This window comes from Notothenia rossii (assembly GCF_949606895.1).
Source record: "Notothenia rossii genome assembly, chromosome: 6".
NCBI lineage: Eukaryota > Metazoa > Chordata > Actinopteri > Perciformes > Nototheniidae > Notothenia > Notothenia rossii.
Window position 1 is genome coordinate 57,662,314 of NC_136909.1, and position 21,814 is coordinate 57,684,127.

Consider the following 21,814-nt stretch of genomic DNA (forward strand, 5'->3'; position numbering starts at 1 on the left):
TGCATTTTCTATGACCCCCATGTCTGGGACGTATAATTAAGAAAATAACAATATGTTTTGATCTGCTTATAGACTACTGTATAATTACAGCAATTACCCCTCATAATGCTGCACAACAATACGTATATCCAGCTTACAACATATTCACCATATTTGCTAGGTCTTCATCACTTACCCAGAAACAATGGTTATAATTGGTTATTGGTTATCATTTTTAACCTTCATTAAAGGAACAAATAACTTATAAATAGATTCACATGTATATCTTCCAATACCTTTTGAATTGTGTTACTTCTGTTAAATAACCTAGTGACCAATGAAAATGATTACATTATATGCATTATAACAGGGATAAGAATACTATATCAAATATATTTAATACATTACATATATGAGAATTCTAATACACTATAATCCTTGCAAAACAATGTCAGTAAATTACCAGAAAATATGAAGTATGATGAGGCTTGACTGAATAAGTGTTTATAAAATGCTTATAATGGGTTTAATATGCAGATTATAAAGCATTTTAAGTGTGTTAATAATGCATTAGAGACATAGGTGTCATCCATTATGTAAACAATGTTTTAAATGTTTAAGTATTGTAAATGTAGTCAACTGTCAAACTTGAATATATACAGTAATGGAGGTTTAGAGTGAGACTGGAAAAGAAGCAGTGGGATTAAATCTGTCTAAAGCAGGGGGTCTTACTCACTACACGGTCTGTGGACTCCTCTTTTATCTGTTCTTCTTCCGTCCCTCTCGTCCTTACATAAGCATATTTCGTTTCTTGAGGTGTAATCCCATATTTGACGTTTTTGTCCCACTCCCTAGTCCCTACATGCAAGTAGCCAAGTATTTGTCAATTGCCCATTTGGGAAATGCTACTGAATCACAAACACTTTGGTCAAATTACTTAAAAAATACTGACCAGATTGCCAAGATATTTAAATGTTTTGTTTTCGTGACCCTCGCCTTTTTTTGCCTGGGACCACCCTCTGCTCAAAATGTCCCATTGATACACCTCGAAATGTGTTTGATCAAAAATAAATATAGGATGAAAATATTTTCCCCAATGGACAAATCCTAATTCCATTGCAATGACATTTACAGAACATTTTCATGTTCCTTAGAGGTGTCACCATTTCTACTTTGGACACTAAAACTCAAAACCGATTGGTCTTATCTCAGTCAAATCTGAAATAGAAAGTCCATAGAGGATGAACCCTAAGTTGTTGGTCATCTCCGACTCCTGTTGAACTGCCATAAGGCCAAAATTCCCAATCTCATATTAGGCGTATTATTCTCTAAGTATCTAATTAACTGTCTAATACCTTAAGCACATTCTTGCTCCCAAGAGGATCAACCCTGAGAATAACATTTAGCATTTTCACTTCTGCTGGGGAGGCTTTCAGAATCCTATTGGAATGGTAACGATGTCTTCACTCTGGGTAAAGCCAGCCTCTGTACAAACAGGCGAGGCCGTCCATTCATAGGCCGGCTAATGTGATTTATGGGATATCCATTTGCAGCGCAGCGGCATGAGAGAGTGCATGGTGCAACCCTGCTCCATACCTGGCCACGCTAACACACAATAAAAGCCTTGCAGCAGGTGACCTCCCATTCAAATGGCATCAGAATGCACGACGCGCCCATCAAACACACCCCACCCCCCCCTCCCCACCCCTGCCCCGCCTCCACTTTGACTAACTACATGCGTATATGGGTGGCATACATTATCAGAGGGCTCTCTGATGCTCGTGAATTATGAGGCTCCTCTCAAAGTATTCTCTATAAGAGGTCATATTTTACCTGTGCTTCATTCTTGATTTGATGTAAGAATGGTCCGCTTTTAATGGACAGAGAAGCTGGAGTTTTGCCTTTTTATTATGCCGTAACTTACCTGGATTTACTGGCATGATGCAGTTTCTAAAGCAGCGCTGTTGTCGCTTACGTTTAAGTGTTTTCATTGTATTTCCTCTGCTTTCATCATGCTTTTTCAGCTGATTTATTTCCCCTTCCTTGTAAATACACCTAAATAGCGGCGTGTCTGAGGTTTAGCTGGGGGGCTGAGGGGATTGAATAGAAATGGTGTTGGCTGAGTGGCAGTTTCCACGCTCCCTCTTTCTAAATCCCCTTTGTGTTGTGAATGGTAACCTTGTTGTTACTTCTAGGCCATACCATTTAAAGGTTCTTTTTTTACATGGATGGTGGGGTGGTGGGTAGAGGGTTCTATTTTCCGGCTCCCCTAATATAGGAGGAAGAAATTATTTACTTAAGTGAAAGTAGCAATACTACAGTGTAAAAATACTCAGTTACAAGTAAAAGTCCATTCAAAATGTGACTTAAGTAACAGTAAAACAGACATCAAATCTAAATAGACTTTAATTCCCAAAGTACCATTTAAGTGCCATATATTTAGAATATATTGTATTATAATTTATGCATGCATTAATTAGTTTACCCTTCAATGTTGCACTTGGTAAAATATGGTTTTATTGGAATTTCTTTATATAATACTGAGTGGCTAAACCTCTAATAATATATAATAAGGAATTATTTGATTTATATTTGTATTAATATTCTAATATCTGCAGTGTAACTTCTAACTAAAGCTCTAAAACAAATGCCATTTTCAGAATAATATATATTTTATCAGTGGATTATCATTAATGTTTTAAAAATTTCGATTTTGCAGCTGGTAAAGGTGGAGAGAACTTTTTTTAGACAGCCAGGTATTTCCAGCAATAATAATACATCACAATGCATTAATCAAATTCAGTTCATGTATCAAAAATATGAACCTGCAAAAGTAACTAGTAACTAATGTTGTCAAATAAATGAGGTGATATATATAAATATATATATATATATATATTTGCCAACAAGATGTAGTGGAGTAAAGCATAAAGTAGCAAAAACTAAAGTCTAAGTACTTCCATTTCTTACTTAAGTACAGTACTTGAGTATATGTACTTAGTTACATTCCTCCAGTGCTGCTAGGGGTACAAGGGGGGGGGGGGGGTGGTGGCATCGCGCCTCACTCCCTCACTTTGGGGGACACTTTGGGGGACACTGTCGGACGCAGATCCGGAGCGGCGGAGTGAGAAAGAGCTGGCGGTGCAGAGGGAAGGGGGGGAGCACAAAGGAGGCTCGGCTCTGTAAAGGGCAGTGAATAATGGGCCGGTCCTTTCACAGAGGCTGCTAACCTTTTGGCAGCCACCAGCAAACTCCATTCTCCTCCGCCAATCTGGGAGGACAATGTGCCCGGGCCGGCTTTGAATGCTGCGCTACCACCAACAGTGTTCCATTCAGGCTGGTTGGGAACCATCTTTTTGGCCATTGTCCTAACTCTGACTCCTACCTCCAGAAAGCAGAGCAGGAAAAGGGACAGGGAGAATATCTAAAGCCAAACTCCCCCCTCCTTCCCTTCTTCTCTCTGCCTTCTCTGAGCTCTAATCTCTCAGGATTGGAGAGACCCCTGGTAGACCACCACACACACACAGACTGTAATATCCCTGATGGGAAATAACACTGCCTGTGAATATAAAACGTTGTGCAATATACCCTCGGACAATTTACTCTTTCATTTTCCTTCAATTTATTTACAATCTGTAAACATTACCAGATACTTATATACTTCAATATTTGTATATGGTCATTTTTTTTAATATACTGCAACTTGTTTGTTAACTATGGTTTACTTATCTCTTATTTGTTTCACTTATTGTGTTTTTTTATTAATAACGCCTGCATACTTTTTTATATAGTATCTAAGTCTACTCTTAATCTGCTCTATACCCTAGCTGTTGTAATACTGTAAATCTCCCCGTTGCAGGAAAAATACAGGAATTCTGATTCTGAAAAGGCAGGGGGGGGGGGGGGCGGCTGAGTTCCATCAGGAGCCTGATCACACAGTTCTGCTGCGGAGCATCAAACTCCAGCCTCCACCTTATCTGAGGCGCAGGCTAATAATGCAGCTTACGGCCCATTGAGGAGGCATCTGATAAGCCTTTCCCTTTGTGGCCCTTTTAACTGCTAAACGGTGTTTATCTCCAAAGTGCTTCAAGGCCTCAGGGGAACAATGCTGAGAAGGAACAGCATTTAGCCGGCCAGACCTGACTATTGAGTCACATCAAAACAGCTCTGCTCTATAGCGCTGATGTTTGGACTTCCAAGCTTCAAATGCATCCCCTGCCTGTGTTCCTGTCCTTTGAAAGTGAGCACATGAGCTCCAAGAGTTATTTACCTTGTTGAATCAGCTATGCCTTGATGTGGAGAATCACTGTTTTATAATTATGTCCAGGATTAATAGTGTTTGAGGCACACAATGTAAAAAAAAAAAAAAAACGTCATACTCCATGGACTAGTGCAACATTCAAATTCCAGGATGGACAATATTTTTGTAATGCTAAATGTTTTGAAATACCATTTAGTATGTAGCTGCAAAGATATCCCGCCATACCAATTATTTTTTTAAGACCTAACAAGACAATTGTTTCGAGCATATCCCTTAAAGAAATTGCACTCTAATCAGTTTAATATATTTTTCAATGATAATAAATCTATAACTATGATGCATAAATTATCATTATCATTCCCTCCAATATCGTGAACAATATCGCATTTGCAATGTCTTTCAAAGCAATGGCAATAAGTAATTGTTTCCAAAGGGTGCAGCCCTAACGATATGCATGGTGTGTTTGCAGTGCAAAATAACCTTATTTAGGTTTTCTCTGATGTGATGGAAGTGATGGTGAAACCCCTGGCCTCTCTAGAGGCTGGAAAACATGTCTGCTGAATGAGACCGTGAAATGATAGCATGAGATAAAATCAACAGGTTCTTTTCCACTTCCTTAAAAAAGAAAATGCCTTTTGTGTTTTGGAGTTTGTTTCTTTTTTCCAACCCCCATTCAGAGTGGCTGGTCCGGTTCAGGGGAGAACAGTTTTACATTACAACTGTGAAATCCTGGCATAAAGGCGTCCTTTGTGGCGTGCCATTATTTTCACACAAATATAGTCCATTGTCACAGTGCTGAAGTTAATTTGATCAACATTGGGGACATTTAACTGTTTTGTCCACTGAAAAGACTTGTTTCATGCTCATTTTCCGGGCATTGAAAAGCAATGATTGGCAGAAAAATAATGTTGCCGTTAACAATTCAAAGCAATTAGTTTCCCATGGGGAGGCAGTGGTCCGCAATGGCCACCAAACAGCGATGCTTTGTCATTTTATGGACGGTCATCAGTCAACTGTCAGAGGGTCTCAAAGAGCCCTCCAATCTAAATGTTTCCCTTTGGGCTTTTCCCAGAACAACAGGCTGAAAGAGCACAGAAAGGACGGCCAGTTTCCAGCCAATAGACATGGTGAGCTGCAGGAGGGAGGACTGGAGAATCACAGAGGTCCTCCATGAGGGCAGAAGCATTTATTAAACAGAGCAGTGTGTGTCCACTTCAAGTTATAGCAGCAGTGTTTCATTACGACATACAGCAGCTATATTAGAGTGTGTGTGTGTGTGTGTGTGTGTGTGTGTGTGTGTGTGTGTGTGTGTGTGTGTGTGTGTGTGTGTGTGTGTGTGTGTGTGTGTGTGTGTGTGTGTGTGTGTGTGTGTGTGTGTGTGTGTGTGTGTGTGTGTGTGTGTGTGTGTGTGTGTGTGTGTGTGTGTGTGTGTGTGTGTGTGTGTGTGTGTGTGTGTGTGTGTGTGTGTGTGTGTGTACCTTCTCACCCTGGGAGGCCTTCAGGAGCAGAGGTTAATCTTCACCAGTGTCTCCCTGCTCATAGTGGACCTGTTTATTTCTCACACACACACCAAGTCTTTCTCCAGCACCTGCAAAGGACTTTGAATGTCTCCTCTAAATGGTTTAGGTATGGGTCTTTCAGAGATTTTTTCCCATACAGCTTTGCCATTCTCCAAAATTGACATAATCCCTTTGTTATCCAGACAAGTACAAATCTGAACGTCTAATATACTAACATGATGTAAACTGTAGATGAAAACTGTTCATCGAAGTAGATTTATCTTGCTTATCCTCCCGGTTTGTAGTTATTAGCAATGCCACAATTATTTTGGTATTATTTGGCTGTCCAATATTTATTTATTTACACACAGTATATTGTAATATCTCTAATTACCTTATTTATTTTACCAGCTAGCACAGGCATAGCTAAACGTACCTTGTGTTGTAGCCCACATTGATATGTGCCCCTTTCTGTGCCTATGTTCCCATTAAGTATAATCTGCACCTAAACCCAGAAACCAACAGGTGTTCCTAAACCTAATCACTTCCTCACAGGGCTTCACTATGTCAGTCAATAGTAACTTGACGAGACACAATTACTTATTTCTATTTCAGTTTTGTGCAGTTCCACTATTAGGAAAAGAACACAGGTGAGCACAGACACAGGAATAGTGAGTTTACGGCCCGATCACACTGAGACAAGTCGCTACAAATGCTATGTTCAAATATTTAATGTTTACTGCTGAATGCGTATTTTCGCAATTCCAAACTTGTCCAGCCAATCAAATGATGCAATAGGCTTCAATATTTTAAAACGTTATGCTGTTTTTATTCAGGTTACATTGTATTATATGATGAAGGGCAGCTGTGGCTGAGGGGGTGGATGGGCTCCTTCCTGTCAGAGGGTCAGTGGTCCGATTCCCAGCCCGTACAGTCAACATGTTGAAGTGTCCTTTGGAAAGCTACCTAAACCCAAATTGCTCCCGGAATCAAAGTGTGTGTAATTAGTTTTGGAACGTCTTTCCTTAATAGAATAATATTTAATTTATTGTTAAAGAGCATCTTGCAGGTTTTTATTTTTTCTACATTTATGCTTAAACTTGCTTGAAAATTACAATTAAAAAAGTGAATGCAGGATTTGATATGTTTTACGAGACATAAGGGCAGGAATTCAGAGGGAAAGGAGAAATTTTGAGCTCTGCTCTTAAAAACGGCTTTTTTTTAAGGTCATACGTAAAACGCGTCATATTACATCACACAGGGGACACATCTCCGCTCTCTGACCGCGGGTATAGTAGAGTTGCGTTGAGTAGAGCGGTTGTGTTTTAAGGAGCTGGTATTTTTCGGTAGTTTTACATTGTATTTCACCATTTGTAATCATGGTGCAGTATTGTTTTTGTGCAGGTTGCACAAATTCCAGCCTGTCAGGACATCGAGTCCACAGTAAAAAGGACCGGAGCTAGCGTTCGTTCCTGGGTGCGTTGTGCGTCCACCTCCCTGCAGCACATACTCTCCACAGCTTTATCAGGAAACCGTATTACTTCTCTCTCCCCCCCCCCTTCGCTGCTCTCTCTCTCTCGCTCCCCTCCGGTACACGGCACCGTAAGACATAGTGTGGAGTTGCATTAGGTAACGCTGTGGTGGCTGTACTGCTCCAGCCGTCTCCTTTGTGTTTGTTTGTTTCCCCCTGTCTGTGTTGTTTGTGTGTGCGTGGTGGCTGTCACTCCTGGCTCCCGGCTCAACCTCTACTCACCTGCTGCAAGCAGCTGTGCACCCTCCCCGACTACACACCTGCTTTCCATCAAGCCATTTACAACGACATATCAACGGAGGCTCCACAACCTTTCTCCGCCAGATCGTCAAGTATCAGCCGTATCTCGCGTCTCTCCTCCGGTACACAGCACCGTAGTGTGGAGTTGCATTAGGTAACGCGAGATACGGCTGATACTTGTGCATTAGTTTCTGTTATGGATCAGTATCAACAGTCCTGCCAGTAACGTTACTATATTATCAATGCTACTTTAGTTATAGCCTGATATATGATAGCTAACTTCACAATGTTGTGATGTGACGTTAGCTAACATTCTGTAGCTAAAGCCGGTCACTCACCAAGATAGCTGCCCAGTTCTCCACTGGTTCTCCTCATACCACAGCTCAATTTCGGCCGTTATTTCTTCTAATCCTTGGCTGCTCCTGGTCTCTTGGACGCCTAGCAGGCTCATAATTATAAGGTTGTGGTCCGTCATATGCATTCGAATATTCATGTTCAACTTCTTCTGTGTCTTCTGTGTCGAAACTAGCATTGGGATCCATGTTTATTAATACGTTACACCGGCCGCTCTCCCCCTTGTGTCCCCCGTGTTACGTCACACGCGGGAGGTCACGTGCCGAGGCTTTTTTATGCGGAAGTGAACATTTCTTACAAAAACGACGCCAGATGTCACAGTAGTGTATATTTCTGTATATTTTTTTGAAAATCTAGTGTATTCATCATTTTCCTACACATTTATTCACAGGTGTCTTTAACCTGGAGGTTGCTCTTTAAAGCTTGATCGTTGATGCGGCAATAGTGTGGCCTAACTGTACTATGATGTAACTCATATCAAACTATCAGTCCAATTTTAGTTTTTGCAACATCTTTTTCCTGTTAATCACTTTGGATTTCCTGGTTGCACACAGAGATTCGCGCCACACTGCTTTTCTTGACACATTTGTCCCAACAGGTTGTAATGGCTGCACCTGTTGTGTTGTGTATCGGTGTTATTGGGACCTTACTGTACCACAAGGTACGAAGATAGAAATACATAATAAGGACCAAGTTGATTTTGTACCTTAGTGGGCCCTCCTGGTGTCCAGGACAGATGCTCAATGCTGGTAATCCAGTCCAGTTACACAGGTGGTCTTTTGTCCAGTGCCAGAAATGTGCTACATGAGGCTTAGAGCTTTGTGGAGAAAACAGCCAGTTACGTTTTCATTCCCTGCTAGCTTACATAACTTAGCACAGCTGCAATCTAATTGGTTTTGCATCTAAATGGTTAGCAGCAAACAATGTGAGAGTCGTTTGAGAGCAGCGCTCTTCGACAATGTTGAGTGCTGCGCATTGCCAAGAGTACAGTTCTGTTTTGTTGGGCGGCACCGCTCTACATAGAAACACAACGGCAGTGCCAGCGCAGTGACGTTTTGCCACAGAGCACAGCTCCTCACATTTCTACTCAGTTGGCTCCACCTACTAAATGTGTCTTCCTCATCATGAGTCTGTTTTTCGACAGTTCTGTTGGCTCGACCTGACTTATTCAGTAACCTCTGTGTGACCGCAGCAGCATCCTCGCACCCCCTCAGCACCCATCTCCCCTGCATGGTGTTCTTGGAGGGATGGGCGTTACTGAGGAGCTAACAGGGTGACGAGGGGAAGGCAGTCCCGCAGAGTCAAAGGTCCTGTCAGGGGCCACCCCTGTCCTATTCAGAAAGACGTCAGCCAGCACATTCTTCACAATGTTAACATTCTCCCAAAATCTCAACATTTACTTAAAATAGATGACTGCGCTCGGCCCTGCTATTGTGTGCAAAGTCCAATCTGAGCGGACAACTTATGGTAAGTCATCTTGTCAATATAATCGTGACATGGCCCCCCGTTGCACCCTCATAATCTCATATAGAGTGTCTATTATGGCTCAGTTTAGCTGTCAATCACAGCGTGTAATCTGGTGAGGAACCGGTGAGGGATGGAGGCTGGGGTGAAGGAGAAAGATTGATTTGGCTTTATGGTACTAGTGATATCTCTGAGAATAAGATGTTGTCCTTATCGTGGAGCATTTCAATATTTTCTTGCACAGTTTATTTGCGCATTTGTTCCCTTTGGCGGCATCATAACTGTGTGTGAGAGCTTTCCAATAACAATCAGAGAATGTGCTGTGGTTGCATTGTGCTGGTGGTTAAAGGAGCCTGGGAGCAGAGTCGGGGGCCATGTTATAAATTAGCGTCTGACCCCAGCCTTTGTGTGGCCCCTAGGAAGGCCTGAAGAAGGCCCCTGCCCAAGCCTCAGTGAGAACGGGCCTTGTGAAGAGCCTCTTTCAGGGTGTCACTGCGCGATGAATTGGCCCGGAGAAGCATGTTTATAGACTGTGTAAAGGAGTGCGTCTTTGTGGGAGAATGTCACTGACACTGTTACAGTTTCCATGAATGAACTGTGATGACGAGGCTAATGGGGCCCCCGCTGAGGGTGAGGGTCAGCTCAAGAGGCCCCCCAAGCTCGGGACCCCCCACCCTCAGGCTCTTTTCACGCCCAGTAGCTGTAGCTAATGTTGCAATTCTTCGTTTCCCCCCCACAAAGGCCAAGAAAAAAGTCAACTTTCACACCAGCGGGTCACCATGAGTGCTTTAGGAAATGATCGTGTAAACAGAGTGTTACTTTCTGACCTGTGGCTGATACCTTGGAGCAGCAGACAAAACAGCCGGGCTGTGGGTATTAGACATGGCTGTTAGCGGGATAAAGCTACAGGACAGAGAGGAGGAAGACCCCCAGGCTGTGGGACACAAACACTTTCTCATTTGGTGTGAATGCTGAGAGGCATATGTCCATCATCTGTACAAATCCTGCTGCCTTTATTGATTGCCTTCTTCTTCCACATTTTACAATGCTGTTTGAACATCAAATGATGCAGATCGATAATGACATTACTTCGGAATTGCATTCTCTAGTTGCTTTTCTGTCTTCATTCCCTTCATACATACATTTGCATTTGTTATTTGTATGATCATACAGATTACATGTGAAACAGAGTTTATTATTTATCTATTTACATTCTCTTCTGCTTAAACTCGTCCCTCACAGCAGCAGAAGTGGTACATTCTCTAAGAGCACAAGGGAGACAAGAGTTCTCACGCCTATAACAACTGCCCTGACGCTGTGTACAGCCATTTTACTGCCCTCCATCGGAGCCAATAGGACAAACTGACCACTAACCCTGTTTGAATAGAGCCGAGTCTCTTAGCACCAGGATGTGAGGTCATTAATGACATCAGTCACAGGTTGAGTGTATAAATTAGCCACAGCCACACACAGTGAGTCTGTTTCAGATGTCAACAAGTGTTTGTGCACACACCTACAACACTTGTGCGACTGTTACAAACATTTCTCTTACACAACCAGAGCATCTCATTTGTTTTTGGCCCTTTGGTTACTTGTTGGTTACTTTTGAGCTTTTTAAGAAGTCCCTTTGCCTTTCCCATTGAAAGATGATTATTTGAATCATCTATTGGTGACCTGTCAAGCATTGATGTTTGATTTTTTTTTGGTCAGTCATTGAGAATCTTTGGATATTCTATCATTCAATTCTTGCAAAAATAAATGATATAAGGTATAAATGGCAGTGAGACGGAAAAATGGTCATAACCAAATAGCTTATAAACAAGAGCATTATATTATTATTATATATTTTGTCGGTTGCAGCCCATATTGCAACTACAAGAAGGCAACTAAGGATCCATATTCTTCAAAAATAAAATATTATCATATCAAATTATTTATCCTATCCTTCTACTTTACTATACTCTTTCTACTGTTCATCTTAATGCTAGAACAGTCCTGTAAATGAATAATCATATTAATTATAACAATGAAACATGTTATCTGTCATTTTGGACAGGACGTCCTGAATACTAGTCCTGTCTTTGTGTTGACCCTGTTCTGCTGAAAGACAGGTTTCTCTTTAATATAATGTCCGAATTACTCCATTTAATATAATAGCTGCGTTCCCCGCCTCTTTACTTCAGTCACTTTCGCCTCCCTGCCATTCCCTCTCTCTGCCCCCAGAAGAAGGGTCCGTGCTTTACGACAGCCGGCCAAAGCCCAGACCCACCACTAAGAGGAGGCTCCTTCTCTCTTTACGGCCTCATAAATATATTGTTATCTGGGCCTGGGAAGTCCACGGTGAGATTTATCAGCGCGTTTAGTGGAGATAGCGAGCCAAGCATCCTGAGTCATTAATTACACAAGACGCTGCGTCCACCTTAATTTCCTATCTGCGCTCTGTAGAAAAGCCACTTTTAAGTAGGTGATGAGGCATAGGAGTTAATTATATGTCACTTAGGTGCGTTCTTTTTTTTTTTAAAGCACTGGGATGCTCACGAGGTTCCCGAGTTTTGGAAGTCGTCCATGACACAGATGATCTAAATTCTCTGACACTATACCAAGGTTTAAAAAGCAATGCATACAGTACATTAACAACATTCACAAGACAGGAGACAGTAAAACATGCCAGATTAAAACACCCTTAAGAGGCATCAAAAATCAAAAGTCCCATAAGGAGCACTGCTAGTGAAGCAGAGCCTGGGGCAGCCTGCGTGGACGCGGTCCTTCAGAGTCTGTTTGAAGGACCCCCCCCCAACACATCTCAGCCGGCAGCTGTCACGGATGGGTACAGGAACAACATGGAAAATATCCTCAGGTTTCTTCTCTGCTTCACTCTCCCTTTGATCAATTTCATAAAGTGAATTTTGTTTGCCATCAAAGCAAATCATCAAAGGAAATGATCAGGATTTATTGATTTAATTGTGGTGTCAGCTGAGAATGAACTGTTGGAACTGTTTTCTCAAATCCCTTTGAAAGATGCTGTCTTCCTTCACGTATTTGTAAAGTTGGAAATTGCATTTCCTGAATGCAAATAGTTGTAAATAAATCATTGTTTCTTTCCCTGTTAAAAGTGTTTTGCTTTACAGCTCAATTGGGCTGGGGGCCTGTGTACTGGGGCTTTGACCCGGTTTTGAATTCGGCCTGTGTGTCTTTTGGTGTGTCTCCCCGGTTTAAGTCTTTTTTTACAATAAGGGACTGGTTACCCAAAGTTTATTTTGGGTAGTTTTTCTTCATCCAAAAGGATGGTGTCAAAGGATATAAATCACGTATGAGGTTCAGATTGTAACTTCATTTAAAAAATGATTATTATGGATACAATATTTGGGACGTCTGTCAGCTTTCTATCTCAATCATGACATACGAGCAGTTTCATTCATCATCATAGGCCCCAGCTGTTCCTCTCAGATGACATGCTTTCTTTAATGTTCTCTATTTGTCCCTTACTTTATTACATCCTTCCTGTGGTGAATCATAAATGCCCTGTAACTGATGTGCCAAAGATGATGTCATACCACAAAGGATGTCAAAAAGCTTCACATGAAGTCTTACAGACTGACCCAGGTCTTCCTATTGGAGTGTCCTCACCACCAGGTGGTGCTGTGGCCTTCATGAACTAACTACCCTGAGGTCAGGGGAGTTATCAAATGAAGGCTTCAAAAAACCTCAACAAGTCGTTTCATTCTTGTCAAGATGGTGGTTGTTAGAATTTGAAGTCTTATTAAAGATGATTGTGATTATGGCCGTATAAAACTGACTACAATGTTGTAATGTGTTTCAGGATCACGGACCAGCGGCATGAGAGGCTGCCATATTTCGTGTTCGGGGACTTTAACTTCAGGCTAGACTCCAAACAGGTCATTGAGGTGAGTGTTACACCCTCTGTTTCATCGTATACAGACAATCTGTTCGATATGGGGACATTTCTGCACAACGCTATGCTAATATACACATGTGGTTAAGCTATGAAACTCATAGTAATGTGTGGGTATAAGAGAGGGACTGCAATCTAGTAAAAGTGGTTTTAGTAGCCCACTGTCTCTTTAGAGTTATGACTCATTAAACGCTTCACTGTTGCTGGCCCAGCTGTGTTTGCCAACCTGGCCCCCAAGTGCATTGTTATGTTATGGTGCCATTCACTGCTCTTCCTCTCCTGCTCCCCTCCTCTTTAGTCCTTCTCCTCCTCTCCTGTTCTTGGTGCAAATGAGGCCAGTGAAAGCCAAGGTAGCGCTGTCATTCACAAGAGGAGATGGGGGGGTGGTGGTGGTGGCATAACAGTCATAAAGACCCAGCGCAGACAGTGGTGTCCGGTAATAACAGAGTGGGAGAGCCACTTGTTGGCCGATCCTCTCCAGAACAATGGCTGTGGAATCAGTGGGCCTGTTCAAGGTGTGGGCATTGTTTATTCCAACCCTTCAGAGGAGAGAGGAAGAGGAAGGGGGGCTTTCTGAAGGGACAGGTTTTGCTCAAATATCTAATGCAGCGTTCCATTTACATTGGGAGTCGGAGGTTGGATCTGGTATTGACCTCACACCCAGGTTGTTGGAACGTTGCCATGAATGTTTGCCTTGTTTACAGCTTTAGCAGTAGCCTCAGGGTAGCCATTGTTAGCATTGCCGGTTGATAACTACGCTTTATTTTTTATTTTGTGAATCGTAGCAACATATCCACAGATAGAAGATGAGCTGCGCCATATGTACAGTTGATTTAATTTGATACAAATAATACAGAAGAGTTTAAAATGTTATATTATCAAAGTGATCTCATAATTTTCATAAGTGGAGACTCGGGTATAGCGAGGTATCTCAGAGTTTCCAAGTAGGGATTCTGGCCTCGGGGCGTTGACAGTTGAAACTGAGATACTCCGACTTCCCAGTAAAAATAGAACGCAGCATTAGGAATGACTTCCCTCTGTGTGGTGCAGAAGAAGAAAACCATCTGTAGTTGAGTCATCCGGCCACTAGGGGAGCAGTAAATCCCTGTCAGCTGTGGGGTCATTGATTGAGGGCCTCAAAGTTTGTGCAGCAGATTTGATTTTGGATCAGTAATTGTTAATCACATTAACTCACTCATGATCATGTGAATGCGTGTTGCATTGGAGCTAATTAACCAGAGTAAAGCATCGTAAACAGCAGATGTGCAAACACTGAGGCCATTCAGGAGTCAACTCCTGCACTCTAACGTCACCTGGCACACACTGTCTGCACAGTGAGGGCATGAAGGCTGTTTGTATTGCCACATTGACACTGTTGTACACATTAAAATAGATAAAAATACTTTTGAAAAGGTTACTTGGTTTTCTAATAAAGATCTGTTTCTGTTACATCCATGGACAACACATGGATTTAGAAGCAATAAGTAAAGAACAAAAAACATATTGGTTAACTTTTAAAGCAGCTTTAATGTAAAAAGAAATGTTCTACCTAAAATATGACCTTCAAGCCTTACTTTTATTTAGTTAGTTTAAAGCCTTTTTCTTTTCATTTTGATAGGATAGCTCTGAAAAAGGCCATGAAATACCTTTATACAGAGAGGAAGAGATGAAGAGGGAAACAAAGGAAATGCTAATAGGTTACAGTGAGATATTTTAACACACAAAATAGACACATTCAAATGATTGATGTTCCTTTAATTTATATTGAAACAAATCGGTTTGCAGCTGTTTGACATGTTACACCCATGTTTGTCATTACCGAACCAGAACATTTTAAAAGAAGTTACTTGGTTTTATGAGAAAGATCTGTTTCTTTTTCAAAATGCATTGTTAAAGGTTGTGTGTTATGTAGCTTGTTCTGCATGTAAACGGTCTGCAGTCAGAAACCCTCAAAACACACCCTGTAGCGAGTAAAACTAACACAGAAAATACCTGTCTATGCTGCCCCAGAATGCCTCGTTGGACATTTCTCTTTTTCTTCCTGGTTACATTGACGTGACCATACCCAAATGGACTCATTGGTCCAAATGGACAAATCAGTGGCGCTACACACACACACACACACACACACACACACACACACACACACACACACACACACACACACACACACACACACACACACACACACACACACACACACACACACACACACACACACACACACACTCTCAATGGCGAAACTGTGACGCGCTGGGGGGGGGGTGCTAGTGGAGCCTCGCAGCGACGAAACTGTGGCACGCTTACACTGTAGGTGCCCCCTCAGCACCCCCCCCCCCCTTCCATGGTGCTCAGGCTGAGTTTTGCGATGTCTCGCTGTCTCGCAGACCCCACGCAGCAACCAGGAAACGACACCAGTAATAGAGCTCACACTGTTCGCTCCTCACAGCAGCGAGCCACACAACGTCCAGCCAACACGGCACCCAGACCCCACGCAGCATTCTCATCTGTTTGTCATTACTGGTGTCATGTTCTGTTTGCTAACGCCATTGTAACACATAATCACTGATGTTCCGCTGTAACGTTGGTGGACTAATCAGAACAGAGTGGGTGAGCTGTCCAATCAGAGCACATTGGGCTCATAGGGAGGGGGGGGCAGGAGCTCCAACAAGCCGTTTAGGACAGAGTGAATACACATACTATACAGAGATGCTGTATGAGAAACCAATGTGAGTTTGGAACATTGAACAATGTAAATATATTCTAGTAGACCTCAACAATGGAATTATGATCAGTTGAAATGGCCATGACATGGGCCCTTTAAATCCACATACAATACAGAGGGATTTACAAGCCATGAGTAATTAATTATCAAAACATACGGTTAACTTGTATAGCCAGGTTCAATACAAAAAATAGTTATTTGTATATTTTAGCCTTACTTTAATTTATAGGCTGTTTCTTTTCATTTTGAAAGGATAGCTATGAAAAAGGTCATAAAGTATCTAGAGGAAGAGATAATAATAATGGTAATAATAATACATTTTATTTAAGGTGCCTTTCATGACCACCAAGGACACCGTACAATTTGTTAAATATTAGGTAAAAGCAACAGAATACGATAACAGAATTATGGCTTCACATAAAGCTCTGGAAAAAATGAAGAAAACACTGCAGTATTGTCAGTTTCTCTGGTTTTTACTATTTACAGGTATGGTTTTAAGTCAAATTAACATATTTTTATTTGATTCTATAAACTACTGACAACATTTCTCTCTGTTGGAATTCAACAGACACTGGAATGGAATGGCTGCCATACATGTAGAGATTTGGAGTGGTCTCTGACATTTTTCCAGAGCTGTACATGTTACAGTTAGTTACAGTGAGATATCTGCACACAAGGAATAGAAAAGGGGACAAATAGATACATTACAAAAAAGATGAATGTTCCTTTTATTAGATTCATAACATAAGGGGATTGCTGCAGACATGTTGCACCTGTTATTGTCAGTTTTGTCTATCTTAACGTTGATAGAGAAAGTCATATTCTCAATCGTTCAGATGGATCAGATGTGTGTGTTTCAGAGCTAGTTCAGGCAGACATGGATGCATTAGGCTGAGAGGACAGCATCCAATCAGAGGGTCAGATGAGATGATTTGGAGCTTGTCCGTGTTTATCCTGTGTAGCTAATCTAGATAACTCTCTCCTCATGTTTCCTGTCGTGTCTTTTCTGCTCTGTGGTAGGTAAGCACCCCCCCCCCCCATGTCTACCACTCTGAAATACTGTTTGAGCGCAGCAGGGGTCGTGACCCCTTTTCCAGGGATGTGTTAGGCTTGCATCGGTGTGTGTCCATCTCTGTCCCCCCCTCCACACAGCTCCTTTCTTATGCACCTTGGCCCCCATTCACACACACATTCACATCCAGGGCGAATACACACACACACACACACACACACACACACACACACACACACACACACACACACACACACACACACACACACACACACACACACACACACACACACACACACACACACACACACACACACACACACACACACACACAAACCAATTTGTAAGGCCAAATGAAACTGATTGATTCCCCTGGTTAAAGGGGTTTGACGGCAATGCAGGGGGGCCTTTTACACTTCCCCTCAGGAAGTTAGAGGTGCACACACACACACACACACACCTAGGTATGTTCCCTCCAGCTTAATGAGGGTTCCTCGAACCTGCCGACCAGTTAATGGGGACAACAAAACGCCTTGATGATATCATCCGTGTGAAGTGCACTAAAGAAACTGAAACTAATGAAATGTATTACGTCAACACATTTCACATAACTGTATTAGGTTAGTTGATAGCAATAATAATAAGTCAAACCTAATATTTTGTATTTAAACGTATTATTACTAACCTAATTCAGTTATGTGAAATCTGTTGACTTTATACATTCATAATTAAAGTCAACGTTTCAGTGTTTTCAGTGTGCGTGGTTGGATGCTCCAAATGAAACCATCCTGCTCCACCTGTCTGATCTAACTGTGACCTCAGTGTGAGCGGTAGGGAGAGCTGTGATGTCACCAATAAACAAATGGGTTGCAACCGGTTGCAACCTTAGCGCAGGATGTAACTCACAGCCGGGAGGCCGTTTTAAGCCCTTTAATGACAATTAATGTCAACAGGACAATTAGTGCACATCCACTGAAGTGCTTAACTGTAGATGGGCTGCCGGGGAATCGATCGTCCATACTTATCTGGAGATTGATTCGGACACAGAGGCCGGTCTCATTCGCGCTGTCTCATTTTCTTGCCTTTCTTCTATTCTCTCTCCACTTTCAATCAATAGGAAAGGACCTAAAAAAAGCTATGCAGATGAATAGACTTTTGCCGCCATGAGTGGATGAAATAATTGCAATTTTAAACTCCTTTTTGATTTGTTGAACACCAGGATTTGAGCAGCCAAGGGGATCACTAGGCCCCACTTTGAGAGTCAGTGGATCAGAAAATGCTGCAGTACATTTCTCTACAGCTGCACGCTACACCACTCCTCTTCTTCTCTGTCTCTGCTCCATTGTGGGTGACTAGACTGTGGACAACCACTAGCCACTCCCCTGTCACCCATCATGCCTTGTGGGTGGGTGTTTGGGACAGGGTGGTATTCTGGGATGTATCCATGTGTGTACAGAAAAGGAGGTGGGTTTGGAAGGGGGTGGGTTTGTTATTGTCACAGGGCGAATTCCAGGTGGCAAATTCCAGGCATGCTTGTGCGGCAGGATCAGTAACCAAAGGGCTGCGTCCGCCCGCGTGCCCCCACCCCCCACCCCGGGCCGGGCAACCCCATTAATTGTGTCCGACAGAGGGAATTGGTTTCAATTGACCCTCATTCAGCGGCCCTTTGACTGGCACACAAAGGACACAGCCACGTGGAGACTAATGCTAGGGCTGAGCAGCCTGGAGGTGGTCCACTCCTCGCTCCTCTCCCATGGGTGTGATCAGGCTTTGGCTTGATCACGCTTTGCATCGGTGCTGATAAAATGGGAAAGCGGCAAGGAATGGTTTTGAAGATTTTGTTTGGAGAATCAGATACTTCACCGCCTGCAATTTCTTTTATTCCCCCATGGAGCAGTCACGTTTGAAGCAGCTTCTCATTACAGATGCAGAGCAGACTGTCAGACCTGTTGCAGTAAAACCACCTGAGTTTTCAGGGAGAGCACAGATTAGTGGCGGCAAATCTTATTCTAATGAAGATGAAAGAAGGCGGGGAGCATTACAGGATTGGTGTGGGATGGAATGTTAAACATACATTTAAAGGGTTGCTGTTATTGATCTCAAGCATGCATGTTAATCCATTTCCTCCCATTTAAATGTATGCCTATATCAAGATAAATACACTTCTAACATCCTTCTTCTTAGCCACTTCCGTTATGTCAGACTAGTCGTGGAGTCGACTACAGATTTTTAACATCAATATGATTCAATAAAATTCATCCCTTCTCAGTAATAACATTTGTACACATTAACACTGTCAGTGCTCTGTGGAGACTGACTCTACAGTACTCTAGTCTTTACCTGCCAAAATAATAATCAGCTTTAATAACTTTTTCCCATAACCACAAGATACATTGGATTTTTCCTTTTTTTTATATCAATTAGTTATTAATTTACAGACACAAATTTCAACTATTTTGATAAGCGATTTACAGTATTAGATAAAGGTGCATAAATGTCAGAAAATGCCATTTTAAGACTCTCAAATATGACGTTTTTATATTATATACAAGTGACTATATTTGGGAATTGGACTGACAAAATAATACATTTTTAAGACATTATCTTGAACTTTGAGAAACTGTGATTCTGGTTTACTATTGAATTACATTATAGACATACAAATGTATCAATTAATCTGGATAATAATCTTCAAAATAATTGACAGAGATGATTATTTAGCTGGATAAGGATAGGAATTATTTTCGAAATGGGTAGTAATGGTCGGAAATCCGGTAGAATCGGAAAGGTTTAGAAAGTAGTCCCAGACAAACACATATCACTACTAATATTGACTTTATTACAGCAATAAGGTTACAATCATAATACAGTAACCATTGACAAATCTTACTATAGAAACCCACTATCAGCCCACAGCTGAGCGCTGACCCGTCATGGTGCCGGGTCACGTGAACCTTGTTGACCTGCTCACATCTACAGCAAACACAGCTTTTTATCCATGCTTCACTCAGAGGGTGCTATGAGGTGTACAGTGGTGTGTGTGTGTGTGTGTGTGTGTGTGTGTGTGTGTGTGTGTGTGTGTGTGTGTGTGTGTGTGTGTGTGTGTGTGTGTGTGTGTGTGTGTGTGTGTGTGTGTGTGTGTGTGTGTGTGTGTGTGTGTGTGTGTGTGTGTGTGTGTGTGTGTGTGTGTGTGTGTGTGTGTGTGTCCGGCAGCCGTGAATCAGCGGTGTCGATGACAGGCTCAGGGCTCCGTGCCTGGACTCCTAGTATATTTAAAATCCCTCCTAATTAAACTTAATAGAATGTAAATTTAATATCTGCAAAGATTGTGTGCTGCTGGCCGGCCCGCTCCAATTTAAGGATTGATGGAGGCCAGTGGGAAGGTTAATTGCTGACTTGATCTACTGTCCCTGTGACATGGTGTGGGGCTGTTTTAATTGGGGCTGATCTGCTGCTACATGGACAGATTTCATTAGGCTAGCTGGCCTCTCTTTGACTGAAGAGCGGCTCTGAGCGGCGCCCCCTGTCTGCGTCTGCAGGACGTGCAGGGGGCCGGCCCAGGCATCAATCTTCCTCCCTTTGTCCTGTGTCCTTTCTCTCGCTTGAGCAGCATGAAATTAAAGGTGGGGCCCTAGACTATCCCCACTCCTAATGAATGCTGTAAAATGCTCAGTAATGACAGGCCAGCATGATAGATCAGTCATTTCTCACACTGCAGAGTTACTCAACACACACGCCCATGACAACACAGATAGAACTATAAGCAAGCCATTTTCCCCTGTGGAAGATGTATGGAAGACAAAGTCTACCATAAATGCCATCTTTGGTTTGTTGCAGCATGTATGAGCAACAAATTAACTGTAAGAAATACAAAATATATTTTTCCATACAAATTAGGGTGTTTAAAATAGTTTTAGGCCATTAAAAAAAATAAAAGTCAATAAAGTGCATACAATTAAATGAAATTAAAAAGGGTTAAAGCAGGACTAGTATATCAGTATATTGTAAATAAAAGTTTTTTCCTCAAATCTTTGGGGTAATTTGTACCCTTCAATCACCATTTTTTAGGTTATTCGTCTGATTTTTTTTTTTGTTCCCATAATTGCTGCCACTACTGGAATAATTTCTTCGCAGTTCGACATTAATGATCTAAATAAAATAATAATAATAATCCAGTCTAAAAAGTGTTAAATAGTCAAAGAAGAATTTAGGTGACTTACTATCTCAGAGCACCAACATTGCTTGCATTTGACTAATCTAAGATGTACACTGTAGGTGTCACATTTGGATTAGTGGAGGACACTCTAAATATATCGTCAATGCATGTCACCTGCAGTCTCTGTGTTCTCCCTCTCAACATGGGATCATTACACCGTTGATGGCCATTGTCCCGGCTGCTGAACCTCGTCTGGGTAAATAATTTGCACCAGTAAAGGGTACACATTTTCCCTTTTTAGCCCGACTTTGACTAGCATGCGTGTATCTGGCCAGCTATAAATCAAAAGGCGGCCAGTGTAATTAAGTGTACACTACATTAGTCAGGCTAATTAATTTTAGGGGCCATCCATCCATTAACCAGCGGGCCAGCACTGATTGGGCCTCTGTTCCTGGAGACCCCTGACACTGGGGACTGTGACCCTCCTTGGCTGCCCTCAGCTTCCCTCATAAACTCATGCATTAACACCCAGAGTCACAGATGTACACACACACCAGCCCTCATGTACTCAATCAGATTTTGACTAAAAAGAGAAGCTTATTAAAATACATTTGACAGTTTTTAACTCATAATTCTTCAGGACAGTGTTTAAATATCCTTCCTATTCCTTATAATTTATT

General features: G+C 42.0%; 1 protein-coding gene across 2 annotated transcripts in view; it reads left to right on the top strand.

Moving 5' to 3' along the window:
• The window catches only part of inpp5a (inositol polyphosphate-5-phosphatase A), a 215,933-nt gene that overhangs the window by 156,589 nt on the left and 37,530 nt on the right, over nucleotides 1-21,814 (top strand). For both annotated transcript variants that reach the window (XM_079690298.1, XM_079690297.1), the window contains exon 9: nucleotides 13,149-13,233. In XM_079690298.1, the coding sequence (XP_079546424.1) occupies nucleotides 13,149-13,233 (85 nt within the window). The remainder of the gene's footprint in view (nucleotides 1-13,148; nucleotides 13,234-21,814) is intronic.